General features: G+C 51.3%; 8 protein-coding genes across 8 annotated transcripts; 5 read left to right on the forward strand and 3 right to left on the reverse strand.

The window, feature by feature from the left end:
- Positions 1-1,866: 1,866 nt before the first annotated feature.
- Positions 1,867-3,072, forward strand: JN550_013005 (uncharacterized protein; the record flags this gene model as incomplete). The annotated part of the gene is made up of 3 exons (XM_049311544.1): positions 1,867-2,029; positions 2,087-2,768; positions 2,820-3,072. The coding sequence occupies 3 exons, from the start codon at positions 1,867-1,869 to the stop codon at positions 3,070-3,072; spliced, it is 1,098 nt and encodes a 365-aa protein (XP_049164997.1).
- Positions 3,073-3,769: 697 nt separating this feature from the next.
- JN550_013006 (uncharacterized protein) lies at positions 3,770-4,753 on the forward strand (the record flags this gene model as incomplete). The annotated part of the gene is made up of 1 exon (XM_049311545.1): positions 3,770-4,753. The coding sequence occupies one exon, from the start codon at positions 3,770-3,772 to the stop codon at positions 4,751-4,753; it is 984 nt and encodes a 327-aa protein (XP_049164998.1).
- A 635-nt stretch (positions 4,754-5,388) lies between these two features.
- On the reverse strand, positions 5,389-7,782 carry JN550_013007 (uncharacterized protein; the record flags this gene model as incomplete). Its single annotated transcript, XM_049311546.1, has 1 exon — positions 5,389-7,782. The coding sequence occupies one exon, from the start codon at positions 7,780-7,782 to the stop codon at positions 5,389-5,391; it is 2,394 nt and encodes a 797-aa protein (XP_049164999.1).
- Positions 7,783-8,331: 549 nt separating this feature from the next.
- JN550_013008 (uncharacterized protein) lies at positions 8,332-9,537 on the forward strand (the record flags this gene model as incomplete). Its single annotated transcript, XM_049311547.1, has 1 exon — positions 8,332-9,537. One exon carries the CDS (start codon positions 8,332-8,334, stop codon positions 9,535-9,537), a length of 1,206 nt encoding a protein of 401 aa, XP_049165000.1.
- Positions 9,538-11,952: 2,415 nt separating this feature from the next.
- Positions 11,953-13,384, forward strand: JN550_013009 (uncharacterized protein; the record flags this gene model as incomplete). Its single annotated transcript, XM_049311548.1, has 5 exons — positions 11,953-12,090; positions 12,148-12,252; positions 12,317-12,353; positions 12,406-12,874; positions 12,931-13,384. 5 exons carry the CDS (start codon positions 11,953-11,955, stop codon positions 13,382-13,384), a joined length of 1,203 nt encoding a protein of 400 aa, XP_049165001.1.
- Positions 13,385-14,062: 678 nt separating this feature from the next.
- JN550_013010 (uncharacterized protein) lies at positions 14,063-14,890 on the forward strand (the record flags this gene model as incomplete). Its single annotated transcript, XM_049311549.1, has 1 exon — positions 14,063-14,890. The coding sequence occupies one exon, from the start codon at positions 14,063-14,065 to the stop codon at positions 14,888-14,890; it is 828 nt and encodes a 275-aa protein (XP_049165002.1).
- Positions 14,891-15,152: 262 nt separating this feature from the next.
- Positions 15,153-16,319, reverse strand: JN550_013011 (uncharacterized protein; the record flags this gene model as incomplete). Its single annotated transcript, XM_049311551.1, has 1 exon — positions 15,153-16,319. One exon carries the CDS (start codon positions 16,317-16,319, stop codon positions 15,153-15,155), a length of 1,167 nt encoding a protein of 388 aa, XP_049165003.1.
- A 922-nt stretch (positions 16,320-17,241) lies between these two features.
- JN550_013012 (uncharacterized protein) lies at positions 17,242-17,721 on the reverse strand (the record flags this gene model as incomplete). Its single annotated transcript, XM_049311552.1, has 3 exons — positions 17,242-17,298; positions 17,352-17,449; positions 17,550-17,721. The coding sequence occupies 3 exons, from the start codon at positions 17,719-17,721 to the stop codon at positions 17,242-17,244; spliced, it is 327 nt and encodes a 108-aa protein (XP_049165004.1).
- Positions 17,722-18,245: the final 524 nt, after the last annotated feature.

Genomic DNA, 18,245 nt, shown 5'->3' on the forward strand with positions numbered 1-18,245 from the left:
CCTTCTCAATCATCCACAGTGCAGTTTAGAGGACTGAAGGCCATTAATTTTAGGATTTGGTGAGTCAACGTTTGCTTGATAGGTCTTCTTTGTGTTAGGTACTAGATAGTTGGATATGTATGCGGTTGCCTTTACGCTTTTCTCCTTGGCGTTGAACCTCAGAACAAAATGTTTATCACCACGGCAGCGCGGGTTACACGCATCGCTTGCCAAGAAATTCCCCCCAAGAGCATGTAAGGCTGAAGAGAGGTAAGCTCCGGGACACAGAACAGTTGCAATAATCCATTAGCCAATATCACAACTACGAGAGGAATATGAGGGGGGTAACATGGGCAATTTCTCATCCTTGCCTAAGTAGACCCTAAGTACGTACGTAAGTCCAAAGAAGGTGATTACATTATCCATCCGAGGTTAGGCGCTTTAGCACCAGGACGAAGCTACATACTCCTAGGTGCTAACTCAATCGAATTGCCGAGTCCCCCATGGCACTTTGGAAGTGCTGTCCGGGGGCATAATGCTCCACGTTACCTTGTCTCTTATATCACCTAGAACATACCGCAAGTTGAGATCAAGTTCATTCTGTCTGCTAAACTTGGGTGGCTTCTTGCTTTGCGCCGCTGTAGGTGAGGTGAGGTGAGGTGCAATCGGCATTGACGAAGACTAAAGGCCTCGACGAACGTAGCCGGGCGCCTTATGTGACCAAATGGGCCAATCCGCGAGTTCTGTCTTCACATGGCTCCCAAGACTAGGATGTCATGGTTGATATGATGATGCAGCAGGTCTAATGCTTAGCAAAGCTTTGTGAAGCTAGGACTCTTCAGTTACCCTAGCTGTGGGACCTAGCGAATTCTCCTCCTGCGTGATGTGAGTCCTTGTTGTTGGCTTGGGCTGAATGCAACTGTTATATTATTGTTATATTAGAAGAGAAATTAATAGATATGGTGTGAGGCTATTCCCGAGCGTTATTCGGATTACTCATCGTGAGGTGCTATTACATACCTATGTAGGCAGACAGATGAATAGATGGTTCGACGGTCATTGATTGGAACAGCTTCTAATCGAATACGTAGCGGCGGAATGATGGCGGACTTCTCAGCTGGGGCCATGTTTCATGGCAGTGGAAACTGGGTCTTGCCCACGGGGTTAAGCACAATATCCGTAGGCTAGACCATCCCATGCAGTTCTCTGGACTTCTTCTGATTGCCAGACCGCCGTCTTCACAAGGACCCATAGCTCGAGAGCGGAGATTGCGCTTGCTTGACTACAGTAGTTAGCTGCTTCGTTACTGTACTCTTCCTGATTCCCGCCTGCCGCCACACCACGCGAAACTGCATCTGCCAGCCTAGGAGACATAACTCGCGACCATTCGCTTTGGTCATGGCCCTTTCGTGGTTCACTAAGCAAGACAACTTGGGGCAACAGGATGCGCAAAGGCCGAAGCAGTCGTCGGCTTCATCGGCTAGATCGATTGTAGGCTCACTAAGGCCCACTGCCGCAGTCCCACAAGGAGCCAACTCTATCCCGCCAGCTCTTCCCGAATGCCTTTATCGCCTAAAACTTGGAACACTAACTCCGATGGGCCCGCCGTTCTTGGTGTCAGCACCCTATCTCAACTCTGTCCCAGAATACGCCAATGAGGCGCCACCAAATCAGAACCGTCACCAGCTCCACTAGACGTCATGAAGATGAAAGTTAGGACAAGAGATATCCGCCGGACCCGCAGACCCGTGCGGTATATATAGCAGTATGGCCACATTCAGTCAACCCTCCGGATGCTTGGTCGTTCAAGAAAAGCTGCAGATCAACACGAGAAACAACACAAGATAACTCAAACATCCCAAACTTACACAACATCGATCAATTACAATGGCAGCCCAAGCGAGCCCTAAGTTCCAGGGATGGCTCGGCAAGACGCCCGAATCCATCAAGGGGAAGATGGAGTGGGGTGACTTTGAGCCCAAGAAGTGGTCCGAAGATGATGTCGACATTGAGATCTCCCACTGCGGTATCTGCGGCAGTGACCTGCACAGTACGGTATTCCCTTGGAACACCCTGAAACGATATGGTAGCTGACAAACCAATCTAGTGCTGAAGTCTGGCTGGGGAGAGACGCCATACCCTTGTGTCGTCGGCCACGAGATCGTGGGCAAGGCCGTTCGTGTCGGCCAGAATGTCAAGCACGTCAAGGTCGGTGATCGTGTTGGAGTTGGCGCTCAGGCTCGTTCCTGCTTGAAGCCGGACTGCGTGGACTGCAGCAACAGTGAAGAGAACCACTGCGCCAATGGAGTCGTCAACACCTACGGCTCCATCTACCCCAATGACGAGGGTAAATCGTATGGCGGCTACGCGGACTACAACCGCACCAATGGCCATTTCGTCATCCCTATTCCTGAAGGCCTTGATTCCGCTGACGCAGCCCCCATGTTGTGCGGTGGCATCACCGTCTTCTCGCCGCTGCATCAAAACGGCTGCGGACCTGGCAAGACGGTCGGCATCGTCGGTGTCGGTGGTCTCGGCCACTTCGGTGTGCTGTTCGCAAAGGCACTCGGCGCCGACAAGGTTGTTGGGATCTCGCGAAAGGCCAGCAAAAAGGACGACGTCCTCAAGCTTGGCGCTGACGCGTATATCGCGACCGACGACGACAAGGACTGGGTTGCCAAGAACAGGCGGTCTCTGGACCTCATTGTCAGCACTGTCTCGAGCGAGAAGATGCCTCTTCAAGACTACCTGTTGCTCTTGAAGACTAAGGGCACGTTTATCCAAGTTGGGTAAGTTCACGCGCCAAAGTATCTTCTGATGACATGGCTGATTTGTACCAGTGCTCCTGACGGCGGCAACCTGCCCAACATCAACGCTTTCACTCTGATTGGCAACGGTATCAAGGTTGGAGGCAGTGCCATCGGCGCTCCTAGCGAGATCAAGGAGATGTTGCAGCTGGCCGTTGACAAGAAGATCAAGCCTTGGGTTCAGGAGAGGCCATTGAAGGATGCTAACAGTGCTGTGGTAGATATGGATGCTGGTAAGGCCAGATACAGATATGTGCTGGTCAACGAGAACTACGGCAAGCACTAAACGCTGCGATGGCGGATAATTACCAATGTATATAGTTGATGAGATATGAGATGTCACGGCCATGAAGTTGGGGTTGTATAGCATAAACCAGAACCAGCACAGCAATGTGGACAAAAGTCAAGGGGTCCATCTATCGTTTTCAACTGCGCGCCCCTCAGCAAGTAGCTTTTTATGTGAGTCTGTGGGAGGCGCTCGACTACAGTCGCCCTCTGGCACTTGCCGAACGGCAAACTCTTGGTTGTCTTGGCGCATTGTAAATAAGTCTCCAGAGAACCTGAGGGCCGGCATTTGAATGCAGAGTTATCCTGGCGAAAGCAACACTTCCGATTGTCACGGGTCCGATAGACTGTTTAACATGGGGGAAACCGTTTTGGCCGCCTGCGAGGCAAGACGACTTTCTTTATAGCTTCCGAGGTTGGGTGCTGATCGACTCGGGGACGACTGCTACGGGTTCCTGAGTTTGTATGCGTTTAGCGGGGCAGTGCGCTGTATGACTTTTCGTTAGTGGGCGCATCCAGAGCCAGGCCTGCCTCTTGACCCACTCATTTTTATGGACTTCAGGGATTTTCATCTACCTACCATCTTACCCGGGCCTTCATTCATTGTCTGCACGTGAAGGTCTACTTCTTCTGTCAGTTCCTGTCAAATAGGAAATGAGACCAAGGTTGTCGTTAGAACTTTCAGCGACCAATTTATGATGGCGACGGGGTTATCATCAAATTGGAAACAGCTCCAGGCCCAAATCCAAGCCGCGCCTGGTCCTTCATCAACCAAGCTGTCTACGAAGAGGAAACCCGAGACAGCAACAGACTTGCAGGAGGCCAAGAAGCGGCGGGTGGAGAAAAGTGAGGGCTCGCGCGCTGGCTCATCGTCCAAGGCACCCGGGCGAGATTCGACAAAGCCAATGGGTATCACACAGTCGTCCACCGTCTCTAGGGGCTCATCCACGACTGTGAAGCCGTCGCTCGCCCTCTGGGCTGATGACAATGACATATCCTCCGAGGCACTCGCTGAGGCCTACGGTTTGGGCGTCAAGCGCAATGCAATCATGAACACGGACAAGCCGCGCGTCAACGAGGGCCTTGCGCCAAACGTCGAGCTGGGAAAGTACGTCGCCATGGATTGCGAAATGGTGGGTGTCGGGCCCGACGGGCACGACTCGGTCCTGGCCCGTGTGAGCTTGGTGGACTTCCATGGCCGCCAGGTGTACGACTCGTACGTGCGGCCCAAGGAGCGCGTCACTGACTGGCGGACCAAGATCACGGGCATAACCCCGAAGCACATGGCGTCGGCCCGGGAGTTTGACGACGTGCAGAGCGAGATTGCCCAACTTGTCAGGGGTCGGATCCTCGTGGGCCACGACATAAGGCACGACCTGGCGGTCTTGATGCTGACACACCCTACGACGCACATACGAGACACCGCCCGCTTCTCGGGGTTTCGGCAGTACGGGCATGGTCCGAAGCCGGCATTGCGGGTGCTGGCCAAGGAGATCCTGAACATTGAGATCCAGACTGGGCATCACTCCAGTATCGAAGACGCCAAGGTTGCCATGCTTCTATTCCGCAGGAGGAAGTCGGAGTTCGACATGGAGCATGCCAACAAGTTCGAGAGACTAGAAGGATCATCCGGGAAGCCCAAGCCCAAGCCCAAGGGTGGCAAGAAAAATAAGAAGCGTTGAAAGGAAGGCGATGGAGTCACGTAAGGGAGACTCAATCTTGTTCGCATGAGCCATCAAGATTACGCCGTAATCCAGAATACTGGTAGGTGTTTCTTTGATTCCTATCGTCGCTGCAACTGCTGACCCAAGCAAACTAGCATACTACTATCGGGATTCGACTTTTGGCTGTGACGGTCACAGGTAACACAGAACACGGATGCTCTGGCCATGAACCTTGGCTATTTACTGGAGAAACATCCGTCTGTCTCGGTCGATCTTCAACCATCCCTTCGTACTAGGCGCATATTCCCGGCCAAGCCTCCGCCCTAATATGGTGACCTTTACGCGTCATAGAGGGATATCGCTGGTGCATCTGAGACTGCTGTGGTCTATTGAGTGCAATCTTCGCCAGGAAAAAGGTTGTTCGACCGGATAGAAGCATAGTCTGAGTAATAGGGGAAAGGGGGCAGGACTTACTTGAAGCCTGCTATGTAGACATTTTTCACAAATTTAAGTGATACCCAACGCATCACCTTTCTCATGAGAAATGCGACATTTTAACATGTAACGGGACTCTGTAATTCAACGCAGGTATTAATGGCTACATTATGTCCCATCCGTATATTGTGAGCGACGTGCGACGTAGTTGAAATCAGCTACCCGATATTAAACTCGCTTGCTGCACTCATGACTGCCTTCATCTTCATACGCATACGCTTTGCAGCCTCTTCGTCTGTAACTCCCATTCCGTCGCCCTTGTCGGTGCCCCTATTCTTTGGTATATCATCATCGCTATCATGGGCTGCAGCTTTCCGCTTCTGCGCAGTTCCAGACTTCTGCTGTCCGCCCTTGATCACCCGCCTTGATGGACCGCCTCCAATGCCTCCGGGTGCCTCACGGAGGCCGAAACTCTTGGCTGTGTGTCCCAAATGTAATTGAGTAATGTCAAAGAAAACCCGCTCGTCCTTGACGTGGGTTGCGTATGCTCTTATATGAGAGCGGAAAGCTTGGCGTGCCGAGTCGAGCAGCTTGCTCCCAGTCTTCTCAGACTCAAGCAGCCGCTGCTCTAGGTGCAGCTGTAGAGCCTCGGCACGTTTGAAGGGAGACTTCTCGCTCTCAAGGACAGGACTCTCAGCATCGGACGCCGAGGCTCTTGGCAGTGAGATCGGCGTGATGAAGCCCTTTTCAATAACTGTATCCGAGGACTGGCCGGATAGGTTAGGAGCTTGCAAGTGCTTAATGTAGCCTTCCTCACTTCCTGGCTGGAGGAAAAGCACCGCCTTTCCGGCACGCCCTGCACGCGCTGTACGTCCCATTCGGTGAAGATGATCGGCGACACTGAAGGCCGGGTCATACTCAATGACCAGCTCCACGGCTGGCACATCCAGACCACGAGACGATATATCCGTAGTGATAAGCACGGACGGTTCCTTCTCCTCCTTGAAAGCCGTGAGCGTAGCTGTGCGCACGGGTTGCGCCAGTGATCCATGAAGCTTGAACAGTGATATCTTCGGGTTCGCCGGCGAGGTTATGTACGCAGCGTCAGCAACAGTGTTGGCAGTTTTCGACGTATCCTCAGATGCCGCAGAGGCTGCTAAGGATCGGAGAAGCTCGAAATGGAAGTTGACGGAGTCGGCACACGAGATGAAGATAATGGCCTTCATAACGGAACCTTTTCGTGCAAAGGTAGACTTGAGCAACGCTATCAGGGTGACAAGTCTGGGTTTGGCAGCCGCTATAACATAGGACTGCTTGAGCTGAGCCGGGGCTGAGAACACGGACTCGTTCACTTCGGCATCGGCGTCGTCGTCAGATTTTGAGGCGGTGATATGGACGGCGTCCTGGAGCGAGATCTCGCCCAGCTTCTGGACATTCATCTTCATAGTGGCGGAGCAAAGAACGGTGACGCGCCTTTGAGGTAAAGCATCGAGTCTGACACCCTCAGCGTTCTGCTTCTTTAGGTCCTCTTTGCGAATTTGTCCGACGATACTCTTCAGCTCCTCTTCGAAGCCCATCTCCATGAGCCGATCGCCTTCATCCAGCACAAGCCACCGGACGGTACCAACGTCGAGCACCTTTGTGTGATCGAGATGATCCGTTAACCGGCCGGGCGTTGCGATCAGGATGTTGACGCCTTTCCTGATGCGAGCTTTTTCCGACTTCTTGCTTTCGCCTCCAATCACAGTGGTGCTAACAATCCAGGGGGCGCAGCGAAGCAGCTTCTCCAGGACGGTGGCGATCTGTTTACACAATTCTCTCGTCGGCGCCAAAATGATGGCAAAAAGTCCAGAGTTCCTGTGTATCTTGGTGCCAGTACTGGTACCGTCCTGGTCGTGACTGAGCGCCATGATACGCTGTACGATCGGGAGCAGGTAAGCTAGCGTCTTACCGGAACCGGTCTCGGCCTGGAGAAAAGCGTCGCTGTCGTCCTTGGTGAGCGGCGGGATCGTGTTTTTTTGAATGGAAGTCGGAGCCTTCATCTCAAGTTTGCTCGAAAGGTGCAGAGCAATGCGCCTCGATAGGCCCAAGGCGTGGAAGTTTTCAGCCTCTTCCGACAGGGGGGCATTGGAAGGTTTCGTCGGCTCCTGGTCCTCGGTTGGTTCGTCAAAGACCGTCTTCTGCGCCGGGTTGGATGTGAAGAGCCTCGATGTGACTGGGCCGGACTTGGTCATCTGGTGGTTGCCTTGTCTCGACCCCGAGCTGATGCTCCCTGGCGGCAGCTTGCCCGTCATATACGACAGCGACTTGGCATCTGTACGATCCGATCCGCCCTTGTGAGTCCGACCCTGTGTTTCGCCCGACGTCCTCAGTCGCTTCACCGGCCGATCGCCGTCGATATCATTGCCGTCATCGCCGTCGCCTCTCCCGAGCGGGCGGGCCTTGTCCACAGGTGTGCCATTTGCGCCGTCCCACGACTTGAGGCTCGGCTTGCCCTTTGCAGTTCGCTGGGCATGCGATCGATCCCTCCACCGGCCGCCGGTGTATTTGACCTGCGGCTTCAGCGCAGCTTCGCCAAGGTCGAAGTTGAGGAGCATGCCATCGTCCGCCATCTTTGCTGTTTTCTGATGGTCCCTTGTTCGCGAGTGTCCAAGGCGATCGGGAATCCGTCCACAGAGGAAGCCCACAATTGATCCGGCAGAATTTTCCAACTTTTTGGCGGTGAGAGCTTTGGGTCCTCAATGAAAACCTTAGGAGGGGGGCATCGGAGCTTGTAGGTTAGCGGGGCACAGCGCAAAGTCACTGGGCAGGGGGCCAGGCCAGCCGCCCGAAGAGTTAACTTAGCGCTGGCCTACATCGACCTAACCGATCTCAGTTAACTTACATTGGATGGTAATATAGGTGCCTACTGTCCTGTACTCTCGGGTGCGAAACCGACGTCCGTGTCTCATGTAGGCATACATTCAAAGACTACGCATATACAGAAACCTAGAAAACTCGGAGACAGATGCCAGATTCAGCATTCGTTGTCCATGATTTGGCCAATGGTCCCCATTCCGAGAGAAGTCATGGGACTGAACCTGAACCCCCCATGATCATTTTGTAAGGTGTGCGGCGCGGATAAGTGTGCCGTGAAATGATGCCCAGCCTCGCTTGGCATTATGGCTGAGGGAGAAGCTGCATGGCATGGTTCGTATGTAGATAAACGGCGCTGCAATCATGCACATACTCGTGGCCACTTGATGCAGAAGGTCTGCGGCAAGAACCACGTGGCCGTCAGCGAGGTCAAAAAGATTACACGTCGAGTTGCGGGCTCGATTACGATGTCTATAAGAGAGAAAATCCACCAGGCGGCACCACGCAGTAGGGAGCTCCGTCGCATCATCCAAGAGACCAGCGACGCACCAGACGCATTGAAACATCAAGAGAATCGCATTGCTGAGCTCTCGAAAAGTATATCCAGGTTACATCGGGACAGGGAATGGCTAGATCAGAAGCGGGAGGCAGCCCTCAAGCAACACAATGCCTACACGGGTAATCCTGCGAGGAGGTTTGCATTTTGGATGAGTGGACAGCATTTCAAGGGGCGGCAGGAGCAGGAGCAACGGGACTACCTTGATATACTACAACAGCAACAAGAGGCAAAGAGAACAGAGCAGCAGCTTGACGCTCGATATAACAAGGCCACCACCATTCGCACAGAACTAGAGTGTATTGCAGTCCGGCATCATGAAGCCAAGAAGGAGCTGGAGTTTCTATATGGCAGCGTCTTCAAGGGGCCAACTCCAGAGTTCCCACAGGAAGATGCTTTTGAAAAGTCAGCTGAGCAGTCACTGCAGTCATATTACGACGCAATTCTCCAAGTGGAGAGAGTGCAGCGAGTTATCACGATCTTGACGGAGGCTCGGAAGGATGTCACGGACGCTGCTGGCGGTCAATTGGAGTTTAAACTCGGTCGTTTGGAGAACGCCATTCACAAGCTCAAGTCAGCACAAGCTCTGCTAAACCAAGTATCGGGGATTCCACCAGTAATGCTGACTGTCATTGCTCTCCCGGCAGTCCCAATCCAAGGAAGTTTGACCGAAGACCTGGATTGCGGCAGCGCTGTGAGCAGGATGAGGGCAAATGAAGAGACGAGAGCCTGGGAAACCAAAGTGAAATCGCGCCTGTTGGCAATGGAGCGGAACTTTGTCCTCGTGAAGGTTGCCTTTGTAGAGGCAAAGATGACACTGGATGGCAAGGCAAGAGAACTGAGACACGCGAATGATCAGCTACAGGATATTCGAGCTGAGATATTCGAAAGAGTTGCGTCCGAACGGGCTCCAGATCCTATTCCACAAGAAATCGAGGCCCCTCCGGGCTGCTAGAGAACTACGCACCATTGACACGGCTTCAACACATGCATCACAGTTCAATACGGGGCCGTTATTCCACCTCGCACAGCCGGCGAAGAAATTATGAGTTCCAAAAAAGCAAATACCCGTCTCAGATAATCTGGTTGCTTGCAATGCAAGGCTTTCGTAAATCTTGCTCATGTGACTTTGCTTTAAGGCTACTTGAGTAATCATTACAAGCCTGTTCTATCCTTGTCCACTTGTCCCTAACGTATACAAGTCTATTAGCTGTAAACTCTGTAGGGGTGAGATTCAGCCCGAAGTAAGTGGTTATTTTTAGCTTCCCATGAAAGCCTCATATTGGCCAAAATGTCATACACCCCGGGTCTACGAGCTGACTTCAACGGCAACGATGCCGCTGCTGATGCAGAAGAGAAACAGGGCATTAACATAGCGCAGGCCTTCCTCGAGATGCCGGGCCTTCAGCATTTTATCTGAAGCACGGCTTAGAGCGAATGAGCATTCAGCTATGCTGGGTCCAAACGCTTTGGGTCGGTCCTCGCCCACATAACTTGCCAAATCTCACTCTAGTTGATGGTAAGGTGGGCGACCTACATCATGTTACATCAACATAGGGGTGGAGAAGCACGTCACATAGCAGCTAAGGACATACCAGCCTGTCAACCACCATCTGCAGCCGACGTCTCTCAGCTTTTGCCACGCCTGTGCTTTGACGTACGCACTGACCTGCGGACAGATGTTTTAGATTATAAGAAGTCGGTAGTGCACATAGAAAACTAGTGAGGCAGAGCCATGGCTTGCTGCGCGATCGGATACCAAGTGTGAGCCACTTCGAGACATTTGTTCTTTTGCGGGGTAGAGTGTCCACATGTCAGTCCATATGCATACCAACCTTCTTTTCGATGTCTGGAAGGCCTATAGTACGAGCACCCAACTCTAGAGGCACTACTGGATGCGATGCAAGTCTTTCAAAACCTAACATTTGCGCTATCGCAGGCATCATTAAGACAATAAAAGAGGGCAAGTAGCCTCACCTCATCACCAGAATACCTCAACTCTACCCAGCACACCCGCCCTCTCTCCAGAAAAAGAAAAATTCGTTGGGCAGGCACTGATTATTACTCTATAAGTTGTCACTCAAAACGATGCCTTTTTCCAGCCCGTAGTCTAGTAATCCTAGTTCCGGATATAGATTTTCCCTGGCGACACGACCCATCTGGCAGCGTTACCGTAACTAGTTGGATTCATGGGCTGAAACCCCTTGATACCTTCGCTGGCAGTAAGATACAATAGCAGAGTATTGTGAATGTACCAATAAGGCTCTCACGGGTCATTTCTCATAGTCCGTGAGTACACTCTTTACATAGCAAGTGCAGTATAGTATATTGTTCGTAGACATTTCTCTGGATTATTTTGCCAGGAAAGTGGAGTGGAGTAAACCCCTTTTCGTGTTAGCCGCGACAAGCTCTGTCAATCACCCGCCTGCTTGTGCTTGTCATCCCAAAGCACCGGGGCACACGAGTGAACTAGGAGTGAGCGGGTAAGCTGAACCCCTGTCATGGGTCAAAGCATAGTGGAACAGATGGTCCCTCGTGAGGGCAATGGATGAAAGGTTTTGAGTTGCTCAAGTGCACACGAAAGACGAGCTGTTTTTTTTTATTTTTATTTATGTTATCTTATTTCATTTTTAATATTTATTTTCCCGGCTATTTCTCTCATATAACGACGACAGAAGTAGATGCAGATTCGTAGAGTAATAGAGCAGCGTGATTGTCGTCAGGCTTCTGGTGATGGTGGGAGACACAAGGCCGGAATCACCAAGCTTGTGGTCCAATATGCCTATCTTTGCAGGGGTGGTTAGTTGATTACGTTGGCTAGGGGTTCGTGCTCAAGTATTGTGTGCTGTTATTGGCTACTCTAACGTTTGGGCCCCCGCAAGAATACCACTTCGATTCAATCACCCACATCCACGCCCTCGTGTCATTGGGCTCCCACTTGGCACAGACCTGTCCTGGTCTTGGCGTCTTGCAACCACACATCTGGTCGCTAGGGTCGACACCCACTGCCGGTTATCGTGAGTCGGCTAAAAAGCCGTGGCAGGTGGATGCAGCGACTTGCCGGGATATGGGCATGTTTCAAGCCTGCCACGCCTATCAACCCTGGCATCGTCGCTGCAGGCGTCAACAAGCACGGCCTTCCACGGCCTGTTGAGATCTAGCTGCAACGTGATGGACCAGGAACATCGGTCTGCAATGCTTCTTCAGGAAATAGGCCCTCAGCTGCCAGTACCAGCCGGCAACGGGCACGATCAGTTCAAAAGACGATGCATCTCCTACATATACGGAAGTTGATGGTCCTTCGACCTGAGGACTGCGTCAACTTCCATTCGAATAGTTGCGGCTCGACGTCGCCCCTCGGCCTGCGATCATGGCTGCTACGTCTGGATACGATGAGAATGAGCCGATGCTGGACATCCTGGACCCGAGCGACTATGACAACCTGAACGATCCAATCCCCTGGTCAAACAAGAAGCCCACAATCATGGGACTGACCATTACTTTTTTGGTTCGTCGCAGACAGCTCACCCTGATATCTCGACAAGAGCGCTGATTTTGGAATGAGTTACTCCAGATCCTATCGTGGTCATTTGTTTGCTTTAGATTGTGGGTACGGTTCCGAATTGTCCGGTCTCCCTGGTGGGATGACCTATTTGTAGTTCTCTACCTGGTATGTACAGCAGAAACCACACGGATTAGATCTTCTATGAACAAGACTCACTATTGACAAATAGATCACTGGCACGCTGGGATCAGTCGCACTTCTCATATGTAAGTCAACTTGCACATACTGTAGAGTAATTCCTCACTAACATGACCTAAGCCATACCCTTCGGAGCCGGTCAGCATTTGCTATATTTGACCGTTGGACAAGCCGGTAGATACCTGGTGTCATTCTACATTTTCAACGCGAGCTTGAACCTCGCGGCGACTTTCATCAAATTGTCTCTACTGTGCCAGTACCTCCGTGTTTTTGAGAAAGGTACTTGGCCTCATCGTATGTCCAAAGTGACAATTGTTTTGGTCTCACTATGGGGTCTGGCATACACGATGCTGGCATTTATCCCTTGTTGGCCCGTTGCGGACTATTGGTACTCGCCTCCAGATGCCAAGTGTTGGGCGTATGGGGCTTGGTCAACGGAGGAATTGATGGGAACATTCTACAGCCATACGGCTCTGAACATGGTGTTCGACATTGTCATCCTCACAATACCATTCCACCTTTATTTCAAGCCATGCATGACGCTCAAGATGCGCATCGGCCTTCTCGCCTTGTTGTTGATGGGAGCTCTGTAAGTACTGGATACGCTGGAATACTTTCCGACAGTCGAGGCTAATGCTTAGGCAGAGTAACCTTTCTCTCGATTTGGCGCCTCCAGACTCTAGTAGAGCACAAGGCCGGCCGTTATCCGACCCATGACCCGACGTGGTATGGACCGATATCTCTGATCCTCGCTGTCCTTGAGTGCGATTGTGCAAGTATCTGCGCCTCTGTCCCCATATTTTGGCCAGTGCTATCGCCGTATCTCGGAGCCATCTTTGTGACGCAAGAGGTCAGTGTGGAACATGAGTATCGTCGTACGGATGAAGAGTCGAAGGTGCAGACCAGTTCAAACAGTCTACCAAGACCTGGCAGCCAGACTGAATTGAAGCCTCTGGAGAGCCCGCCAACAAACATGAACTACTTCTATGATGACGAGGGGTCGGCCCCACTTGAGTCGACAAAGAGCCATCCCGGAGTGCATACCCGAGTCCGTAGCGACAGTATGAAGGACAAGAAGCGAGGCTGGACCAAGATATAACAACCGGGTTGCCTGAGTATCAGGTCTCACTCTTATAACCTTGATATTTCGAATGATATCCATTTCATCACAAGACCTAGCATTGCTGCAGCCACTACAGTACCCACTATCAATACCTCACACTCGTGTGGCGTGATGAACAATTCTACATAATGAAGCATTACAAGACTCTCATCGCGATTGCATGAGCATATGACGCTCCTGACCCACAGTATGCAGTGCATTGAGCCACCATGGTATAGCTTAATACTATTAAACCCCAACAAAATCCTGATCCACCAAGGTTTAGCCAGCGACCAAAACCTGAGGTAATTGCGGCTATCGTTAACAGTTTGAATGCATGGGCTGTACATGGCTAGTACTTGTGTAGATAATCAAAATGATACCTTTCGACACCATATACACTCAAAAACCGATAGTTAGCTGATCCAACTATCAACGAAGTCCATTCTTCCTGGTTCGCATAGCCTGGTGGCCACCTAGTTGCTGACGATGGGAGCAGCTGTTACGCCTGGCGGGCCTGACTAGAATGGCCAAGTGCCTGCCAGCTGTCATGTATTATTGAACAACTTGTAGTCCGCATGACGTGATGAGGACTATTGTGGACTATATTGCTGAGATAAGGTAGAAATACCAATGTCTTGTGTTTGACATACTTAACGATTTAGACCGACGAACATGGCAAGCATTTCGGACCTCCTCAAAGCGCGATATGGCTGCGACGAGACTCATGGTTCCGGTGCAGCCAACCCGACTCTGGAAACTCTTCTCCAACATAAGTCAGTGCGGAACTTTATCCCTCAAGCGTTGGAGCCGGGAACACTTGAGATTCTAGTAGCTGCGGGCCAAAGTGCAGCAACCTCGTCCAATTTGCAGACATGGAGCGTGCTGTCTGTAGAGGACCCTTCACGAAAGGACAAGGCCGCATTCTTGTGCGGTGATCAGAACTTCATTCGCCAAGCTCCGCTGTTCCTTGTCTTCTGCGCCGATCTGAGCCGCCTTACAAGAGTATCCCAACAGCGTCAAACCGCCGGCGTGGGCCTGGAATATACTGAAATGTTTTTGATGGCGTCGATCGATGCCTCCCTAGCCGCGCAGAATGTGTCGATTGCGGCCGAGTCTCTGGGCTTGGGTATTTGTTATGTGGGCGCTCTGCGCAATAATCCGCGGGAAGTCGCTGAGTTGTTTCACTTCCCGGATCGTGTCATTGGCCTCTTTGGACTCGCAATTGGTCGGCCTGATCCAGCTGATACCGCTTCTGTCAAGCCTCGGCTGGGTTTGGGCGAGGTGCTGCACAGAGAAACCTGGGTCGACGATTCCGGGAAACAGGCGAATAACTTCAAATCATACGATAATGCTCTTGCAAGCTTCAATTCTGGACAGAAGCGTGAGGGTATACCGTCTTGGACGGAGCGCTGTGCCCGGAGAGTTGCAACAGTAGAATCTCTGAGCGGCCGCCATATCTGGAATCAAGTCTTACAAGAACGTGGGTTCGATCTCAAGTGATCGGTAGTATGATCTGAAACATGTATCACGGGTGAAATGTTGCAGAACCATGGATCAGGGACAGCAAGAGCGTTAATTCATCAGCAGTGACATATGGCCTGGTACGAAACAAATAGAAACAGAGCGAATAGTCACAGCCACACCATAGCGCGTGATTTCTGTACTAGCATGAGAGAAAGTTCATTCAGCAAAAGTTGTCAACTTATTACTGCTTTCGAATTACCAGATGCAGTCCAACTTATGGATAAGTTTCACCAGTAAACTATTTCCCGTTTTCATCATGATCGGAGCTCTCGTTATCGAGAAGACCCAGTGCTCTCATGCGAGTCTCACTCATCTCGCCTTGGTTCAGAGATACCTGTTCGCCACTGCCACCTAGCCGCAATCCTTGGCCTCGATAGCGCTTAGCTGTCTTCCGGCGCTTCCTGGTATTGTGCCCGTCGTTAGCGGGTTGAGGGACTGTGGCAGGGCGCTCAGTCGGTACTTGTGATGTATCACTGGCTTGGGATGCTTCGGCTGCCAGGCGATTGGCACGCTCGCGTTCTTGGCGCTCTTTGCGTTCAATTTTGTCTTCCTCAATGTATCTTCGCGTGCGCTCCTGTGTCTCTTTGGTGATCGCATCCTCTGCAGCCTTTTTTTTCTTGACAAGTTCCGCATAATAATCGGAGTAATTCCGCTGGTCAGCCATCGCCTTGGGGTCTTCATCTTTCTTGCTAGTAATGTGGCCTCGGTTCAATCGCTGACGCTCCTCTCGATCTTTACGATCCAGCTTGTCGTCTTCTATTTTCTGGCGTACACGCTCGCGAGCCTCGCTATCGGCCTGCTTCTGTTTCTTGAGCCTTTGTTGGTGCTTCTCTTGCTCGGTGAGCTCGTGCTTGAGCCTGGCGGCCACCTCGGCGCTTTGAGAGTCCAGAGTATCCGCTGCCGAGAGAGGTCCAATCTTGCGCTCGACCTTGCGATGAACGGTCGGAGACTTTTCGGTCCTAGGAACTCCGATGGAGCTTAAGAATGCAGCAAAGTCATCTATTCTAGTTCCATCTCCAGGTGAGTTCGGATTCTTGAAGCCGCCATGTATGAATTCATGAGGAGTATTCAAGACAATTGTGTCGTTGATCTTCTGTTTGTTGGCAAACTTGGACATGAGCCAGAGTGTGCGCTGGTCTCGGGTGGCTTCATCACCCTGGCCGTGCATGCCAACGAACCCACCGAGTCTTAGCTGGGATAATTCGGTCGAAGAGGAGTGGAGTGCTGAATCGATGAACCTCTGGCCATCCAGAGATTGGGCACTGAGGCCATCCGGCATCTCTGGGAAGCTGGTGATGGCACCATGGGCTGCTATAGCGGTCTCGCCCTGGCCACCAACGATAACTCGATTGAGATTTCCAGCCAATTTTGCTTCTCTCAACACAATTTTGGTGATGTACGGCATCTCATTGTCTTCCAGATTAAGATTAGCGATGTCTTCTGCCGAAAGCTTGCTCCAGTGATCGCTCGTTGGTCCTCCTGTCTTGTCTGTAGTGTGCAGTTTGGCATATGGGAACACCCATCGGATGCCCGGAAACTGCTCTTGAAGAGTTTTGCCGTTGCTTGTGACTTTCTTAGACAACACCTTGGCATGAAGTTGATCGTCTGTGGTTTCTGCAGGGAATCTGTGGAGAAAGACCACGGTGTGTGCATGGTCGTCGATGGGATCCACAACCAAAGGTTGCGAGAGTGTCTGCTGCAAAGACATTTTGTGTTGCTCGGGACTGTGATCACTTAGATTGGCAGCTATGCCCAGGGGAGGGAGGATACTACTGAAAAAATGAGTTGTCTGGCGAAGGTAGCGATGGTTTAAGTAGTGCAACAAATTAGGGACCCCTCGATGGAAACCATGCTTTTAAGGTTTCCGGAGCCAAATGAAGTTAGAACCATGCAGGAGGCCCTAGGCTCTCATTGCCTGAAATGAACACTCTATACTAAGGCCTTGAGATCTTGCTGGTGTCTTACGAGACAGAGTACAAAGAGTGCTCCATGTGTAAGGAAGCAATGTCTTGAAGAATTGTTTTGTTGTATCTATATTTTACCCGCCACCGGCACGTAGATATTGCAAATCAAATTTGTGATTGATAACCAACCTATGATTGCCTATATCTTAGAACGTTCCTGAGTCGCATCAGAGACTGGAGGTTGGTCTCCGACAATCCGTGGATCCAGACATGTATTGAATGTAGAGGTAGAACAGATAAATAGCATCATGGTGTATATCGAGTCCATACATGTCGTCCTAAGAACAAAGTTCCAACTTAATAATACACTCATCCTATTTTATGAGCAGTATGCCCTTTCTCCGTTTGACTGGTGCTGAGAGCTTAAAGTTGCAAGCAGTACACTGTGTCGATCGGCTGCGCAGGTAGGATCTGCGTGGACTGCAATGCTGTTAGTACAGAAGCGACCACATCTGGGCACCTCAACGGCTTACCCTCTGTCCAACAATGACAACATCAACCCCTTTGACTCCTTTGATGGAGCACGTGGCACCGCCAGCGCTAGAAACAACGGCAACCTCTTCCGGCTCAGCTGGTAGAAGCGTCATGAATCAGTCGAGCTGCTTAGAATGTGTGACAGTAAGGAAATGAAATACTGGCGTATTTCTCAGAATTGGAGCTGGATAACGTACTGATCTTGACAACCTCGGCGCGAGCTGAGTCGGCCGGCACGCTCACGGTGTAAGAACCCCCGTTGACCTTGAAGAAAGTCAGCTGAGCGTCGAAGTCACGCTTCTCAATTGGCGATGCGGTGACAATGCTCATGAAAAGGGCAGAGGCACCCGCGACACGAGTCAAAAGCATTGCGAATTCTGCGGATTTCTATGAGGTTATGTTTAGAAACTCTTAAGGTATGGAGAGAGAGTTGATGAGGTTCGAAGTCTGTCTAGACAACAATTATAAGATGCTCGACAAGCGAGCGGGTAATCCCTCTTTTATACTCTTGACTAGGATTCATGCAATTCGCCACAACAAAACCTGGTCATCATATCATTCTCGTATTCATCATGTTAACGTTACTGCCGTCCAGAGAAGGCATCAAACGTCTGACAAGGTTGGCCCAAGTCATCACGTTGATACCTGGACAAAGCTGGCGTCATCTTTGGGTCTCGGGGAAGGGCGGCATGGCCCCAAAGAGAGAAGCAATTGCTATTGCAATAACCACGTCGGGCTCCGGTACCCAGGTTGCAGCTCAACATAGACGTGGTACGATGGTAAGTAATTCTGTCAGCAACCTGCATGTAGTGGGACAAAACTACTGGTTTCTCTAGCTACCCATGTGCATGACGAGCTGGCCCTACCGCACGCAAGCATTCGAGTCACCGTTG

This window comes from Neoarthrinium moseri, assembly GCF_022829205.1.
Source record: "Neoarthrinium moseri strain CBS 164.80 chromosome Unknown scaffold101_Wmoseri_CBS_16480, whole genome shotgun sequence".
NCBI lineage: Eukaryota > Fungi > Ascomycota > Sordariomycetes > Amphisphaeriales > Apiosporaceae > Neoarthrinium > Neoarthrinium moseri.